The 18,125-nt window shown below is 37.7% G+C and overlaps 1 protein-coding gene across 2 annotated transcripts in view; it reads left to right on the top strand.

The window, feature by feature from the left end:
* Positions 1-2,500: 2,500 nt before the first annotated feature.
* The window catches only part of LOC137291833 (very long chain fatty acid elongase 4-like), a 41,015-nt gene continuing 25,390 nt past the window's right edge, over positions 2,501-18,125 (top strand). The window contains exons 1-5 of one of the 2 annotated variants that reach the window (XM_067823374.1): positions 2,507-2,539; positions 9,601-9,684; positions 11,201-11,298; positions 11,792-11,979; positions 13,189-13,269. In XM_067823374.1, the coding sequence (XP_067679475.1) occupies positions 11,241-11,298; positions 11,792-11,979; positions 13,189-13,269 (327 nt within the window). In that variant the 5' untranslated portion in view covers positions 2,507-2,539; positions 9,601-9,684; positions 11,201-11,240. Of the gene's footprint in view, positions 2,540-9,600; positions 9,685-11,200; positions 11,299-11,791; positions 11,980-13,188; positions 13,270-18,125 lie in introns of both variants that reach the window. The other variant, XM_067823373.1, reaches the window with a different exon arrangement.

The raw sequence follows: 18,125 nt of genomic DNA, 5'->3' as shown, positions 1-18,125 counted from the left end.
AGGTGTTAATCAGTAGCGGTGTTGATTTCATGTCACGGTTAGCATGTATTGCACGTGCATTATCGTCAAGCTACCTGTAGCAGCCAAGTGTACTCGCCCTATTCGTTGTACCGCCTATCTTGTCACAAATGCGTTTAGTGCGCAGGATCATCTAATATGTGTCTAGCAGTACATGCAGATCTTCGTGTTAATTTATCAGAGAGTAAAGCTTGCAACTTTGGTGTTCCAGTGGAAGATGCAAACCATTTCTTTTTAAAATGTCCAAAATTTGTCAGCTGCCGTTTTCAGGCCCCCCTAAGTAACTGAAGGAATTACAGCAAATCTGAAGGAATTGCATCTCAAATGTAAACAAGCGCAGCCCACTCGCGAAACAATAGCAGCGATATCGGTAGTTTAGCGGTAATAACAGAAACACATCGGCCCTATCGGAAGCAATGTCGGTAATACTGGAAACACGCTCGGCCATCTTCGGAGATTTTTCGGTCGCGAGCGGAAACTCAGGCAGCAAAACATGGCGTCGTTGGAAGAAACACCCGTCTCGGTGAGTAGTGTTTTTAGTTCCTATTATTACATTTTTATACTTATCCATCTTTGACCACCCGTGTTGAATGCGTTTAGGTATGAGGTGTTGTCGGGGCAATAGCTTATGCTTTTAGGAAAAGATAGTCACTCTAGAAGAGTGTCACAAGTCATGAGCCATAATTTTTCTTTCTATGAAGTGCAATTGACAAATTTAAACACATTTTACCAAAAAATGATGTTATATCTAGCGCACGTTCGTAATCATCGGCACGACTTCGATGTTCAGATGTAAACAACCTCCAGGGGCATGACTTCTGACACTGTTCTGCAGTGACAATCTTTTCCTAAAAACATAAGGTATTGTCCCGATAACACCTCATACCTAAACGCATTCAACACGGGTGGTCAAAGATGGATAAGTATAAAAATGTAATAATAGGAACTAAAAACACAACTCACCGAGACGGGTGTTTCTTCCAACGACGCCATGTTTTGCTGCGTGGGTTTCCGTTCGCGACCGAAAAATCTCCGAAGATGGCCGAGCGTGTTTCCAGTATTACCGACATTGCTTCCGATAGGGCCGATGTGTTTCTGTTATTACCGCTAAACTACCGATATCGCTGCAATTGTTTCGCGAGTGGGCTGCGTTTGTTTACATTTGAGATGCAATTCCTTCAAATTTGCTGTAATTCCTTCAATTACTTAGGGGGGCCTGGTTTTGATCTGAAGCAAGACTCTGAACTTTCCAAAAGTTCACTTAGACATTGATACCATTCTTTATGGCAACCCAGCTCTGCTATATATTATTAATGAAAATATCTTTAGTCGTGTTCATAAATACATTATAGGAAGTATATATATAAGCGCTTCGATTAGTGAATAATATGTCTTAATATTATGTCCATTCATTATTGTTCATGTTTTTGATGGAAGTGTGCTCTGTAATAAGTCACATAACGTTGTTATTTCAACATTTAATAAAATATGTTCAAACTGCTGGATTATTGCTGAGTGCGTGTTAACGAACAATGAGTGAGTGAGTTTGATCTTTTGTTGCTTTTAGCACTATTTCAGCAATATCACATAGGGGACAGAAATGGGCTTCATACATTGTTCCCTTGTGGTGAATCGAACTCGGGTTTGCGGCGTGACGCTCAACACATCACAGTTGAGCAAATCTCGTATGCGTCAGTGAGAAAGCATATCTGGTGGAGAGCAAAAACAAACATATATTTCGTTAAGGACGTGAAATATTGACATGACATTGCATATTGAAGTAAAGTATTTTCGCAATCAGTATTTATTTTATTAGTTCTCTCTCCCCGGCGTGTGCACATGTGTGCGTGTGTGTGTGTGTGTGTGTGTGTGTGTGTGTGTGCGTGTGCGTGCGTGTGCGTGTGCGTGTGCGTGTGTGTGTGTCTGTATGCCCAGTTGCGAAATTGCCTCTGTGTGTGCGCGTGCGCGTGCGCGTGGGCGTGCGCGTGGGCGTGCGCGTGCGCGGTGAGGTGTCTAACTCTTGGTGGCGCGCACGTGGGTACGAATAACGGATGGGACCAACAAGACTCTTAGAATTTACACTTTTCCAAGAAAAAAAATATAGTGCATGTTACATTTGACCACTTACTAAATGTCATTGTGTAATCACAGATTGCAACATGTACACATTTTAATTTTTTTCTCACACTGTTGAAGATATACGATTCTGTCCCTAAACATATAGAACGTGGATATATTAGTTGAAACATTACTTCGCTCTTCATGCTAAAGACTCGGTTTCGATTCCCCACTTCGATAATATACGTGAACCCCATTTCCGGTGTCCTCTGCTGTGATATTGCTGAGATATTGCTAAAGGCGGTGTAAAACAATTTCTTACTCACCCCGTGCCTGGTGTTCTGGAGAAGAACTCAGAGGTAAAATCACGATGCTCTCATAAAATACCCGCATGCGATATAAGGGAGGTAAATCCAATGAAACTAATAGTGACTAGAGTTACCGTTCTTTGATGGGTCCAAAGGTGGGTAATGTAATGGGCACAATCGACCGAATAACCTTCGATTAATCTAAAACGAAGAAGTATTAATAAATTTACAGTCTTCACCAGAAAGTTACAGCATGAGTGTTTACACAACATATCTTCACCTCAGAAGCCTGGCATATATGTGTATTCGCAAGGCAACTTAAGGGTCTTCATGGATTATCACACCGTCAGACATTAGGATCAATCTGTCAGTCATATTTTGTGATATTAGCGTAAATGACTTAAAGTGACTGAAATTTCCTCACTTATTTAAAAGATTCTTATAAAAGATCCCCAAGATAAGTAAACAAGACGCCATCCAAAAATGTTTACTTCAGAAATGACAGGGTGTGATTCTGATTAGCATGTCTATTGAACGTGTAAACTGATAAACCACATTCAAATAAGCACAACGACGATACTTAACATTTAGCCACACATGTGGCACCTGCTATGTGAAGACTGTCATGTAAATTGTTGAAAACAAATGCCATAACATTAACAAGACATGATTTTTGTCATTAATGTTTACCTAGGCTAACACTGAATGATTTGCTGAGGTTGTGAATGTTATAATCTTGATGATAAACTTTTGAACAAGAGTTTTCTAGAGATGATAAAATTTTATTGATAATCAACTTTAATTCTTTATTTACAAAATAGAGAGATTTCGGTATAGCTTCTTATATCATTAACAACAGAGATGCCAACCACTCCGATTTTCAAGGAGTAACTCCGATTTTCAGTGACGAAATCCACACCCTGATTTGTTTTTGAAAAAACTCTGATTTTTTTAGAACATAAATATGTTTATAAATTTTGAATGTTTGAAAGAATTTGATTCAATAGCCATTGAAATATGTTTATTTGAGTTAATTATTATCTGGTATACAGAAATTGCATACATGTATTTCAGGCTAAATTCAATGATTGGGACTAATGCCCAGACCCCAACTGTCAAAAGGAGCCGAGCCCCCTCACGTGCTCACTCCCAACTTGCACTTACAGGGCTCAGGAACTGCTTTTAGCAAGGCATGACTCCGCTTTCTTTTAATTCAGGGCTGGCATCCCTGTAACAAGGATCTGCTACTGTGAAAATACAGGAATTGAAAATCCATTAAGTTTTGTCATCCCTGTACCACCAACTCCTAGAATACCACTCCAGCAAATGAAGAGTTTAAATATGTCATTTCTTTTTAAAATCTTTGTAGAAAGAACCGTTTATAGATAAGGGACTGTAATCTGTTGTATGGTACCTGGATTATCAATACTTTAAAGATTATCTTTTTGTAGTGATCATTAGTACTATTAAACTACCTCTAGTCAAACAGTGCCAGTTAAATATTGCAACAGAGTGGTGACAATATAGACAAACTTTATGGATAACAACTTCTTTATTTCATGAGTGTGACATTTCAGTATAGATCCTTGGACTGTTGTCAAGCAGAAATGAATTGTTCTTAATGCAGTTTGTTTATATTGTACTTACCAACTTATATTGTACTTACCAACTTATATTGTACTTACCAACTTATATTGTACTTACCAACTTCTAGAATGCCTCTCAAAGAAGTGGTGACTTCGCAGTGCCAATTTTATGAATTTTGAGTCTGTGCTATGCAGGGCTTTTCATTAATTTTTGTGAGACAAATATCAAACAGGGTCTTGTTTCACAAAGCACTAAGGTGATTGTAAGGCCCTGAGGTAACCTTTGTGCAATGTTAAAGAATGGGAGTTAAGGTTAACCGTAGCAGAGGTTGCTTCGTGAAAGGAGCCCCCAGACTTTTGATGGAAAACAGGTCCGCAGAGACATATGATTGTTGTAAGAGGGACTAATTAGTGAGTTAATGAGTGCTCATGATGTCAATCATTGGAATGCTGAGACTTGATCACATTCAGATACCCATAAAGATCCTGGTTAGAACTGGTCTTCAGCAACCCATGCTCCTAAGTGGCGAGTGAAAGGATTGTAGACTCGTTCACTTGCTTGACACATCATTCTATTCCAAGTGCATAGATTGGTGCACATGCTGTTGATCACTGGATTGTCTTGTACAGACTTGATTATTTGCAGACTGCTCCTATGTAGTTGGAATATTACTGAGTGCTGTGTTAACAAGCAAACAGTACTAGCTGAGATGATCAGGCTGTCAAAGCCTGATGATAGTCTTTAGGGTAATTCTGATTGTTAACTCTGTAATGAGTCAAGCTAAAATTTCACCTGCTTTTGTTTGATGGGCTAGATACGACTTCAGACATTTTGGAATTTGGCTCATATTTGGAATTTTATTTATTGTTTTTTTGCTTATTGCAAATATTTAATCACATCTCACTAAACTGACTAGCTATATCTCTAACATTTAACAGCTCTTTAAAATTTAATATTGTTAGCTGATAATTTAATATTGAAGGTTGAAATGAACTTCTCAGTTTCAATAGTGGTATGATATTAATGACAATTCTAATCAATAATTACTGGCCATTATCTGCCATTGTAAAGTTTCTAGTACCAAGCTACATCAAGAGGCATATATCATGTAGCTCATGGCTGATCTTGGTTTATGCATCTTGGATTAAAACAACATAGTAAACTGTTGATCAACAAATTGATGGATCCATTTTAAAGTTATTAAATTAGCAAAATCATCAGCAGATGTGTCCACATCTGGTTTGTGTATCCCTACAAGTGCTTGTACCACTCTATTTTTATATACCCATGGAAAATTTAAGGGAACACATGAAATAGCTGTGACTTTTAATCTTTGAAACAGTAAGAGAAAAGTTCATACAGATGAAAAGGCTTATGTCTAGTGATAAAAATCAATATCAGCTGTGTCCCCCATGGCTCTGGAGAACTGCTTGACATTGTCATGGCATGCTGCGAATGAGTGTACGGATGGTACCAATTGGAATTTTACGCCATTCTTCCCGGAGAGCCATGAAAAGTTCATCCAAATTGTTGAGTTGAACAGGTCTGTCCCAAACATTGCGGCCAAGAACACCAAAGATGTTCGATGAGGTGAAGGTCAGAACTTTTAGCCGGCCATTGCAACACCCGTACACCTGCAGCCCTCAGTCTGTCCCGACAAACATGAACGATGTGAGGGCGGGCATTGCCATGCTGGAACTCGAACATTCGACCTGTTGTACGCACAAAGGGGATCACAATCGGGCTCAAGATCTCGTCACAATGTCCTGCACCTGTTATCACACGCAAGATCTGTTTTGTGGCTAAAGGTAAACCCGCCCCACACCGTAACAGAGTCCCCTCCATAACGATCATGCTGTTTGATGGTGCAGGCACTTTGACGTGGCAACGCGTCTCCAAACTCGAATTCCACAGTCATTATGGTCTAGTGTGTACCTGCTCTCATCACTAAACATGGTGTTTCTCCATTGACGTACGGTTCTTCCTCCATGATTCCGAGCCGACTGCAGTCTCAAGTGCTTGTGTTGGTCAGTCATGTTGATTCCAACCAATGGACGGCAGCCTTTTAGGCCAGCCGATTTAAGACGATTACGCACTGTACGTTAAAAAATTCTGACGTTTGTTCTTTCCCTGAATTCCGTATTGATTTTGGAGGAGGATTTGAACCTGTCTCGCAGACCAATAAGGCGGAGGGTCCCGTGGGGTGGCCTCATTTTGACGTCACCAGTCGCTCTATAGAGATTCCAAAGTCTGGATATCACGCTAACAGACTTGTGAAAAGTTGTTGCAACCTGTCGTGATGAGCTTCCACCATTAACCATGCCAATTGCCTCCCATTTTTGTGCCAAAGTTAAGTACTGTCTCGCCCTGTTAACAATGTTTTTAACCGTTGTGTTTGACAGTGCACTTACATGTCACGTGTAAATCTCAGTGCATGTAACTTCAGGAGCATGTAATGCACCTGCATGGAAAGCATTATGGTGAGCTTGAGTGAACTGCTGTCCACGAAAGCGATGATACACTGCGCTGAAGTTAGTAAACAGAAATTTTGAATTGCCCTAAGAAACATGTGTTCCCTTAAATGTTTCCATGAGTATATTTGTGTTGTCATGCAGATGCAATTCGCGAAAGTAATAATGTATAATGAAAAAAGGGAATACAAAATGATGTTTGTATTTTTTACTGCCTCATGAAAATTACTGCTCATGGCAATGGAAATTGCAGATTGTATCGGATGAACCGGTTCTCGAAAAGTGCACTGCAATATACCGTTTTGTGAAGTTCAATTGCAGTATACCACTTAGCTAATTCTATTGCCCACCTCTAATTTTTATTTGTGACGCCCATTTTTTGTGTCCCCTGCTATGATATTTCTGAAATAGTGCCAGAAGTGGCATAAAACTAAATTCACTTACTCTAAGCACCCTGATCATGGGGGGGTTGGTGTTGGGTGGAGTGTCAAATGAGCAAAGGCCACGTTTACACATATGCAGGGGTTCAAAAATATGTTGAAAAGTCACTTCAAGAAAGTAACTTGTCCTGACAAATATTCCACTTGTCCTGATTTTATGACACAACGCGTGATGTTGCCTGAAATGAAAACTGACTTGTCCCAGGCATCGAGCAATGAGATTTTTCAACCCTTGCATATGCATAGTTTATTTGGTAAATTGTGAGTCATTAATGAAAAAATACAGGTTTCAGATCTGTGTATTTTCAAACACTTATGTAAAGGGTCCCACACTTTTTTAAAATAAATTTGGTACCTGCAGTGATATTGAAGCATCGCTTGTGAAAGGTTGATTATATGATGAAAAAGTCCTAATGTCAGGCTTTGTCAGTGTTCTCCCAGTTTGAACTGTCAGAGACAAGCTATAGGGCATTAATCGCCTGACAAGTTTTCTGCGTTACAAAATCAGTTTACTGACTTCTGAGAGTTCAGTAGGTTTACTTCCATTTGTAAGAACTCCCTGTTGTGAGACTCCCAGTTGTGAGACTCCCAGTTGTGAGGTGGTGGAGTAGATAATTAACAAAGAAAACACACATTGCTTCTGTCTCTGATAGAATGGATTAACTCAAGCTAATTAGGGTTTAGTTATGTAGTTGAACCAGAACAGACATTGTATTCTAAAAAATCACATATAGTGACACAGAAAACATACAACATACTAATACTTATTAAAGTATTGAACAAAGTCCAGTTTTGATACATTTTATAACCATAGGGTTCAGTGGTGAATTATCACATTTCATTAGATAAACCATTTTTTCAGTGTTAGGATATTTACAGAAATATTACTATTCAGAAAGAAATTGATGTCTAATAATATAATATGTATAATAAAATATGGAGTTCATCTCAAACAGATGATGCATAACTGTTATATCTTTAATTCCATAACAATGTTCTGAAATGTCCTGTTTCAATGGTTCTTAATTTAGTTATCCAGAGTCAATAGTACTAAGGTGATTGTAGCAAATAAGGTTCAAGAAAAGTTAATGCTTATACATTGTTTAATAATAACCTTCAACTGTTTAAACTGATCAATGAGATTGAATTGTACATTATTTTTAAACCAAACAATCCTAGCTACAGATTGACAGTGCTATGTATAATACAATCCAGTATCCTCCAGGATATGGTATGCTTGACACTTAATAACTATGGAAACTTAAAATCAGCGTTTGAAGAATATAAATTGTGCATAACATTATGCATAAATGGTATTTAAGTTGCCATGACAATATAACATTTGATTGCAAATGACTGTTTAACTAGAACATATGAACTTATCTATTATCATGTATTTATTAATCTTTGACTGCTCTTTTCAATTACCATTATATGACAGATCTTCAGCAAGCACTGATGTTGACCTGGCCGCTCTATATCTTTGATAATCTGTTTTATAATAATTTTCTGTATCTATTGATGTTCGTTGTTGAAAACAATAAATGCTCCTCAACGAACAGTGTCTTCTGTGCTAATTAATTCATTAATGAACTATACGTCATGTTGGTATTCTTCAGCAAAGGGTTGTCCCCACTTTGACTGTAGGCATGGGGAAGCATTACCTATTTGCTCTGAACCATTAATTAATGCATCTCACAAATGGGAGGACACCATTCATTAGTATCTCTACTGAACTGATTTTGTTAATAGTCATGGGCAGATTAGCACTGTTATCAAATATATTGAACAGCAAAAGACAGGCAACTCTGGCTTTTTCTCAAGTTTTGGAATAGAAGATGCAAACATGAATGCTTATTTTTATGAGAGATAATTTTTTGAAAATTGTGTTTCTTTTCCTGTTTAGTGTATATCCAGTCTTTCTTCAAATTACGGTATTGTTGTTAGAATGGCAAATTCAATGTATACTCAATTCCAAAAGAAATGCTTCATTATCTCTGAACACTGTGATACACGTTGATGTTGAATAGAGATTTATGTTTTCTTGTTAAGACATGCAAAGAAAACAACCTTAAACTGAACACACAAATGATCTTTGTTAATAACAATATGTGTTGTGCGATAATGACAATATGGCATTGTTGGATTTCAGCATTTGGTAATGTCACTTTAAGGTCATGAAAAATATTGTTCTAGTATCAGGTATTTAGTGTATTTTAATGATGACCTTTGAAACAAAATTCACTGGAATAATATTCTAGAAAGCAGAGTAAAAGACAAAACTGCATGACAAGAGACCAACTAAAATCAAGAATTTAATTTAGTTCCAAATAAGTTTTTGACAAGGATGTGCTTCAGAACTGAAGGAATTAAGTTTTATATGACGTCATACTTTTTATATGGTCTCTTAACTTTATAAATACTGACAATTTTGAATAGTCTTGCTCCTTAATTTTACATTTTCAGAATCAAGCTTTTACCAGGGGTATGTCTCACAACTGAAGGAATCAATTTTTATTAGTAACATCACACTTTTGAACTGGTACCGTAGCTTCATGACTACAAATGGTTGTGATATGTCTGTTATTACAAACAAATCTTATCATGGTATTGATAACGCCCCCAAAATTAATACATTATGATACATAATATAACTTGATATGTTCCGATAAAAATGTGTTGTAAATATCAGCTTACGTTTTGTCTAAATTGTTCCAGATTCAATATCATGGGGATCAGTTTCTTTGATACAGTGATCCTTAGTATCAAGGCCATGTCAAAGCTTCTAAATGAATTTGACGAGTGAGTAACACGTTTAATATGAGTATATGATATCTTTAACTCATGATTACTAAACTTGGCCCTTTCAACAGAGGTTGTGTATTAGTCAGTTTTTCAGTTTTTTATAGATTATACCGTGGTGCAATTCATCCTTGAATTCAGTCAAATCGGTTATCTGCAGTATGTTAAAGGTTGCTGGTGATCAATCCGATTGTGCTATGTAACATGACTGAGATATCAGCTACTTGTTAACATTTTCCAGCTATTTATAGATAAGTATCCATAACAATAAACAACTTGACAGATATTTTCATCATTCTGTTTCGGTTCATAGTAAACAGAGATAACATGATCGCAAAACGTATTGCAAGGTATTCATATTTCTCTTATCAGTACAAAATATTCTGAGTCACATGATAAAGGTTACTCTTGACCTTTTAGTACAACAGTACTAAAGATTTTTCTGGCGTTTTAGGACCTGGGAAGATCTGGGTTAGAATAAATCATCAGTAACCCATGCTTGTAGTAAGAGGCGACTAAAGGGATAGGGTGGTCAGACTAGCTGACTTGGCACATGTCATTGTATCCTAATTGTGTACACTGATGTTCATACTGTTGATCATTGGATTGTCCAGTTCAGGCTTGATTATTTACAGACTGCTTCCTTGTAGCTGGAATATTGCGTAGTGCGGAGTAAAACTAAGCTAGCTAACTCACACACTCACTCGTTACAGGCCTGATAAATATTGTTTTATTGTTATTATTATTAATTAATTATTGTTGACATTACTGACATGTCATTAATTTCGACAGGTGTAGTAAATGTATTCTTAAAGTTCTCAGCACTCCTGTATTGAAAACAATAAGGAGTGCGAACTTCTGATTTTGAAAAATTATCTGGAGCCCTGGTTAAGTAAATATTTCAGTAAAAAACTGAAATGGAAATTTTTCCAAGGAAACCCTGGAAACTATTTGTCACAGAAACATTCTTCATTTACACCTGCATGCATCCATCACATGATATTTTATCGTGATTGTTCGCAGTCTTGATAGCGATCCACACAGCTATTGTGTCCATAGCCTGAAATATGATTCCATGTCTGTATCTGCCAGTGAAAACATACTTTCACAAGGAAGTTTCTGTAGGAAGAATGTGAAAGGAAGATGTCTTCTGCTGAAAGTAATGACCTTGACCTTTACACTTTACTCAATCATTTTTAGCCTTTGATATTTTTCGCTAATTCATCACTGGTATTTCTTTGAATTTTAAGTATACCTGTTTAATTCCAGTTAAATGAACATTTTATGCCAACTACTTTGAGTATCTGAGTGTAAAGTATCATGTGTGCAAAGTGGAAGTAATGTACTTTTTTGTCAGGAATTGGTAATGGTGTCAGAATGTTAAAAAATGTCCATTTTGGAACGAGAAGAATATTTATTTCTGGCCAAAATGTGAAAACAAAAACTTTAAACTAGCTAGAATTACCAATATTTCCAAAGATATCACACAAATGGTAAGCCATTTGATCTTTTTCAGGTCTTAAATTGTGATCACAGGTATTTGTACAGCAGCAGAGATGTCATCTGTCTGGCAAAATCTGACAAGGTACTACCAGGACAGTCTGGACAGGGGAGGTAACTCTTACATCCTGTGTCAGGATCTTTTAATTGTTTCAGAGGTTACATGAAATGAGTCTTAATTGTTTGAAACCATGTATAGTATGAATGGAATGTCTTGAATTGTATTCGTGTATTTTTAAGGTATTAGTATTAAAATGTCAAAAAGTCAAATTGTGAAATTTCACCCACAAGCCACATTTTCTCTTGGTCAGTAGGGTAACACAGGGTATGAAATAAGACCCATCTGACCGCTAAAGATTTCTGGGGGATGGTCTAAATCGATAGCTGCCAGCCTGATGGTCTGTTAGAAATTTTTGATGTTCCATTCATCTTGGTAAATTCACCAGATCTTTTTTGGTTAAAACCTTTTTGGGCTGGTAGCATTTTGAAGTTACTAACCACAATGTCTGTCTGGGTTTTTGGCTTAATTCATGCACTGAGTAGCCTAGAGGTAACTAACCCACGACCCTTCATGTATATTGTGTGTACCATTATTCTGGTACTGCAGATCCCCGTGTGTCCGGGTGGCTCCTGATGGACTCCCCAGTCCCAAGCTTCATATTCTTTCTGCTGTACCTGCTGGTGGTGTGGCTTGGACCGCGTGTCATGGCTAGCCGGAAACCTGTCAATCTGAAGGCAGTCCTCATCCTCTACAACTTTGGTCTGGTGGCTCTCTCATGCTACATGTTTTATGAGGTGAGTGGAGGCTTGTGTGACAAAACTGATCTGGAAAACCTCACAACTGTATAGAATGATGAGGCTTCATAATAGTTTCAGGTGTGATAACGGAACTTTCTCTCCTACTGTAGTTCCATCATGTCACATAAAGGATCATCATGAGCCCGTAGACTTGTCTCAGGTCCTGAGTAATGGTAGAATCAGGGCCTAAATTTTCGAAGCTCTCTTAGTGCTAAGACAATTATAAGTTAGAGTTAATGTATGGCACTTACAACTATCTTAGCACTAAGAGAGCCTTGAAACTCTAGGCCCAGGTCTCTGTGTTAGACACAGACTTTGTGTAATGGTAGAACCAGCACCTTATCTTTGACACAAGTCTTTATGTTAGACACAGGTCTTTATGTTAGACAGAGACCTTGAGTAATGTTAGACACAGACTTTGTTTAATGGTGGAACCAGTACCTTATCTTTGACACAGGTCTTTATGTTGGACACAGGTCTTAATGTTAGACAGAGACCTTGAGTAATGTTAGACACAGACTTTGTTTAATGGTGGAACCAGTACCTTATCTTTGACACAGGTCTTTATGTTGGACACAGGTCTTAATGTTAGACAGAGACCTTGAGTAATGTTAAACACAGGTGTTTGTGTCAGACACAAACCTTGAGTATTGTTAAGCACAGGTCTTTATGTCAAACACAGACTTTGAGTAATGTTGGAAACTGACCTTGCTTGATGTTGGACACAGGAATGGCTTTATTTAGACACAGTAATAGACATGATGAATTACAGCTTGTAATGACCATCTTTGTACGGACGGTAAAAGCTTTTCTACTCCGGGTTAAGATATAAAACCCTTTTAAAGTAAAAGGACAACAAAGGGAAATGGGAAATATGCCCGAACCTGTAGGAATCTGTATCAGCTCTCAGCCAGCAGACTAGTGCTAACATCAAAGTTGATATACCTAGTCGGCATGTCCTCACTCGTTATATTATGAGTCATGTGGACAGTTTACCAATCTGTTCCCATCATACTCAGTGATGATTAGGTTTTTCTAGCTCTTAAGTTGAAATGCAATGCCCATTCTTAATGTAATTAAATATTAGGCATATCAAATGCGGAAAAATTCTTTCTTTGACCTGAAATGTAATTTTGTATGAAAAATCCTAATATTTCAAGTTAATGTTTTCTCTTCAAAATGCACAATATGTATCTACTTTTCCAGTTTGTGGTCACCTCTATTCTGTCTGAATACAGCTATCTCTGTCAACCAGTTGATTACTCCTACAGTCCTTTAGCACTGCGGGTAAGTGTATAACTGTCTCTGTCAACTTGTTAACTTTTCCACTTGTTCCTGAGGTTAAGTTCCATCTTTGCAGTCGATTTCTAAGTTGAGGTTAGTTTTACCAGATTGTCAATGATCTGATACAACACATATGAGTCTGACATATTTCCTTTGTATTTCAGAATGTTTAAATTATAAGTAAGTGAAGATGTGTACATGTTTTGTAATATTTGCAGTACAGAGTTATGTCCCTTTGACATAACAGAATTCTATGGTCATGTATTCCAATCCACTTCCATATACTTCATATCCAAGGGAAAACAAGTGTCGTGTTTTTAAGAGACTCTGCAATATTTTCATGATGTTCTGACAAGAATAGTACATTTATGCAGTATTTGCCCTAGGAATAAAAATTTTGGCATCATGACGTCCTGGTGTCATGAGACAGAGTCATTCACATATTTTATGGAGTCAACTCCAGTTTGGAACTTTCATCAAGACATCAACTGTGATTGTTTAATAATGACAAAAAACAAGGTAAAGCTGGTCAGGTATTTATTAAGAAACAGATTCATCAGGACACCAGAAATGGGGCTCACACATTGTGCCCACGTGGGGAATTAAATTCGGGTCTCAGGTGTGGTAAGCGAATGAATGCCTTATCCACCAGGCTACTCCACCACCCCTTAGACTGTCTGAACTAAGGGCCCAGTAGTTTGTGTGAACAATAATGGATGCTTCTAAACTCACGGCGTATTTGAGATAATTTGTTATTCACTGCGTATTTGAGATAATCTGTGTTAAATACGCAGATTTTCTGTGTCGTAACAAACACAGTTTATGTCCCTTCAGTTGAACTTAATATCATTAAACTGACCCATTACTATATGTCAAGATAGTCACCTTTGTTGTAGCCATTGCTAGGCAATATTTCTTTCGCTTGTTATATTGATTTTCTTTGCAAGTATGCTAGGTTGAAGCAGACGATATTAATCAAATATTAAAATATTTGCTTGGGGCTAAGTTACAAAATGCATAAACTAAACATCTTAAAAATCAGGTTCCTTTAAACATGCATGTAATCTCCCATCTGTTTATATTTCTTCAAATAAATCTCATATATCTTGTGTTCGAGGAAAATTGCTTTTACATTTGAAAACTGTAATGTAGCTGAATTCATGAAGATAAGAAACACATTACTGGTATGTCGTGATTTTATAAACTGCAAGTTGAAGGGCTGATTTATGAAGCTACTAATGATTTCTACAGACCTTTATCCACTAAATGATCATCTGAACGCCTTAGTACTTGTAGCAGTATGATAGAAATACAGAAAAGGCCATAATGTCACTGTTCTACATCACTGTCTTAGTGCCAAGGTCATCAGAACCTATACTTTAATGTATACTAACTACAGACTTTGCATTAAGATCAAGATATGGGAAGGGTCTAAGGAAATTTGTAGAAAGCGATCTTTGCACAATGTGATCGTAACTTATACTTTCATGTATATTTACGACAGACTTTGTGCTAAGAGAATTATGTGGGAAGAATACAACTATCCTTGTTGTACAAAGGAACCTTAGTGCAAAATGATAGGAACTGATACTTTTATGTATACTTTTATGTATACTTTTATGTAGACTGCGCTAAGATCGTTATGTGAGAAGGATCCTAGGCTTTTGTTGTACAAAGCTATCTTAGTGCAATGTGATCGTGACTCTGATCCTTTTATGTATACTTATCACACACTCTGCGCTAAGATGGGTATGTGTGAAGGATCTCAGGACCTTTGTTGTGTAAACCAATCTTAGTGCAAAATGATTGTAATTAATATGTATATTTACAATTTACAAAACATTTTGTAAGAAGTTGGTTGTTGAAAAGGGTCTCAAAGTCCTTGTTTTACAAAGCGAGCTTAGATCTGACCATAGAAACTTAGCGTTAAAGAATAGGGTTTCGTTGTACAAAGGTATCTTAGAGTTGAGGTGATTGTAACATACTGTAACATAGATATGACTGGCATTGTGATAATGTTTCTTTGTTCAAAGGGCCCAGGGCCTAGATTTTCGATGCTCTCTTAGCACTAAGGTAGTCATAAGTTAATGCTAATGTATGGTACTTACAACTATGTTAGCACTCAGAGAAATTTGTGAAAATAGGCCCTGTTTCACAAAGCTATCGTAGCACTACGACTGTCGTACCTCCCATTTGTGTAACGCAGACTTACGACAGTCGTAGCACTAAGACAGGTTTTACGAAAAGGGGTCCTGGAGTTAGAACCATGTCAGTGCACCATTGCTTTGTGGAAAGTGACTCTGTGTGTGTGTGCTCATGTGAAGAGGTGCTGTCTGCGAATGTATTAAGTGCTGTTTTTGTTTCTGCATCATATGATCAGACGTCTGATGAATTGATGGAGCTTCATGATGGAGCATCTATCGATCAGTGATTTGTTGACCATATTAATCTTGAAGTTCCGTCCGTAATTGGCTATTCCCTTACTGAAACAGTGTGAATAACCTACTTCAAAACATAACCGCTTGTCCTCTTACCACGCCTACTGTGTTTAACGAAGCGAACACTGTTTGCTGATATAGCGTAGTGATGTTTGTCGCAGTTTAAATCAGAATTGATTCTCCTCAGTGTATGTTTGATCAGCGAGATACTGGTGTATAATCACACCATCAGTGTCACCTGACCTGACACTGTTGTCACAGCGCCACCTAGGAAGAGTTCCGATGCTTGCGATTATGACAATTACCCGACCGCTTTCATCTTGTTTGCCAAACTAACCTTGTATTTTGTGACCAAACATTCATTATCAGGATTATTGTGGATGGAGCTAACCATGGAATTACTGTTTTGTGAGATATTCATGATGCCTGTTATGTTTTAGTGTCTATTTGCCACCTTTGTTGGAAACACTCTTGTAGCCAATTGGGTTCCATGCTAATCACATCATTATCTCTTTGGATGTTAGATTGGGGCTTTGATATAATTGCATTTGTGATTTAACCGAAATAACAGTCGTTTCATCATGTTGATCCTTCTTCAGACATTATGATGTTGTGATCCAGGTTTATCATCGTTGTGAGTTGATGTTGATACAGACGCTTGTATCTGGAAGCATAGTTTCGAGCTTGAAGACATTTATCTATACTTGAGACATGTTTATGTAGCTATTGATTGGACCTTCTCAGATCATGTTGTGCTGTGGAATCATGGCGCCATGGTTGCCATACTATCTTTCTGATTGTAATCAGGATTTTGATAGAGACTCATGGTTTGGGGATATTTGTGAGATTTATGTACTATTTACCCTTTGTATGTTTGACTTACTTGACAGGAAAAATGAAAAATATATTGTTAATGGAATGTATTTCCTTATGAAAAAGTGAAAGTCGTCCGCAGATTGTTTGATTAAGAACAAACTAGGCCTGACTTCATTTTTCCCTTTTATGACATTTTTATGAACACTAAATCTTTATTTATCAATGGATCTTGAAAATGTAATCACAAAACAGCATCTTTTTATTCACATAAAACTGAAGTAGAACAATTATGTAAGAAGTATTAGGTAGAGCTAGAATTATCACTTTTTGCTGAAATATGTGTCTTTGTTGTTACTTCAAAAAATGTGAGTAGAGTCTGGGGCAGTGTGATTGGACAGTAGTTATTGAATTGCTCAGTGGCATGTTCCTTGTCATGCTTCCTTGACAGAAGGGTTGGGTAGGATAGTGGTTGGAGTGTTGGCTAGTCAGGACTGTTTTTTCCTTATGGTTGGGTAGGATAGTGGTTGGAGTGTTGACTAGTCAGGACTGTTTTTTCCTTATGGTTGGGTATTATAGTGGTTTGAGTGTTGGCTAGTCAGGACTGTTTTTTCCTTATGGTTGGGTAGGATAGTGGTTGGAGTGTTGACTAGTCAGGACTGTTTTTTCCTTGTGGTTGGGTAGGATAGTGGTTGGAGTGTTGACTAGTCAGGACTGTTTTTTCCTTATGGTTGGGTATTATAGTGGTTGGAGTGTTGACTAGTCAGGTCTGTGTTTTCTTTATGGTTGGGTAGCATAGTGGGTTTGGTGTTGGCCAGTCAGGACTGTTTTTTCCTTATGGTTGGGCATTATAGTGGTTGGAGTGTTGGCTAGTCAGGACTGTTTTTTCCTTATGGTTGGGTATTATAGTGGTTGGAGTGTTGACTAGTCAGTGCTGTTTTTTCCTTATGGTTGGGTATTATAGTGGTTGGAGTGTTGACTAGTCAGGACTGTGTTTTCTTTATGGTTGGGTAGCATAGTGGTTTTGGTGTTGGCCAGTCAGGACTGTTTTTTCCTTATGGTTGGGTATTATAGTGGTTGGAGTGTTGGCTAGTCAGGACTGTGTTTCCTTTATGGTTGGGTAGGATAGTGGTTGGATCGTTGGCTTGTCGGGACTGTTTTTTCCTTATGGTTGGGTAGGATAATGGTTAGCGTGTTGACTAGTCAGAGATGTTTTTTCCTTATGGTTGGGTAGGATAGTGGTTGGAGTGTTGGCTAGTCAGGGCTGTTTTTTCCTTATGGTTGGGTAGGATAGTGGTTGGAGTGTTGGCTAGTCAGGACTGTTTTTTCCTTATGGTTGGGTAGGATAGTGGTTGGAGTGTTGACTAGTCAGGACTGTTTTTTCCTTGTGGTTGGGTAGGATAGTGGTTGGAGTGTTGGCTAGTCAGGACTGTTTTTTCCTTATGGTTGGGTAGGATAGTGGTTGGAGTGTTGACTAGTCAGTGCTGTTTTTTCCTTATGGTTGGGTATTATAGTGGTTTGAGTGTTGGCTAGTCAGAACTGTTTTTTCCTTATGGTTGGGTAGGATAGTGGTTGGAGTGTTGGCTAGTCAGGACTGTTTTTTCCTTG

This window comes from Haliotis asinina, chromosome 7 (genome assembly GCF_037392515.1).
Source record: "Haliotis asinina isolate JCU_RB_2024 chromosome 7, JCU_Hal_asi_v2, whole genome shotgun sequence".
Taxonomy (NCBI): Eukaryota; Metazoa; Mollusca; class Gastropoda; order Lepetellida; family Haliotidae; genus Haliotis; species Haliotis asinina.
The sequence above is the reverse complement of the archived record's forward strand: the minus strand, read 5'-3'. Positions and strand labels throughout refer to the sequence as shown.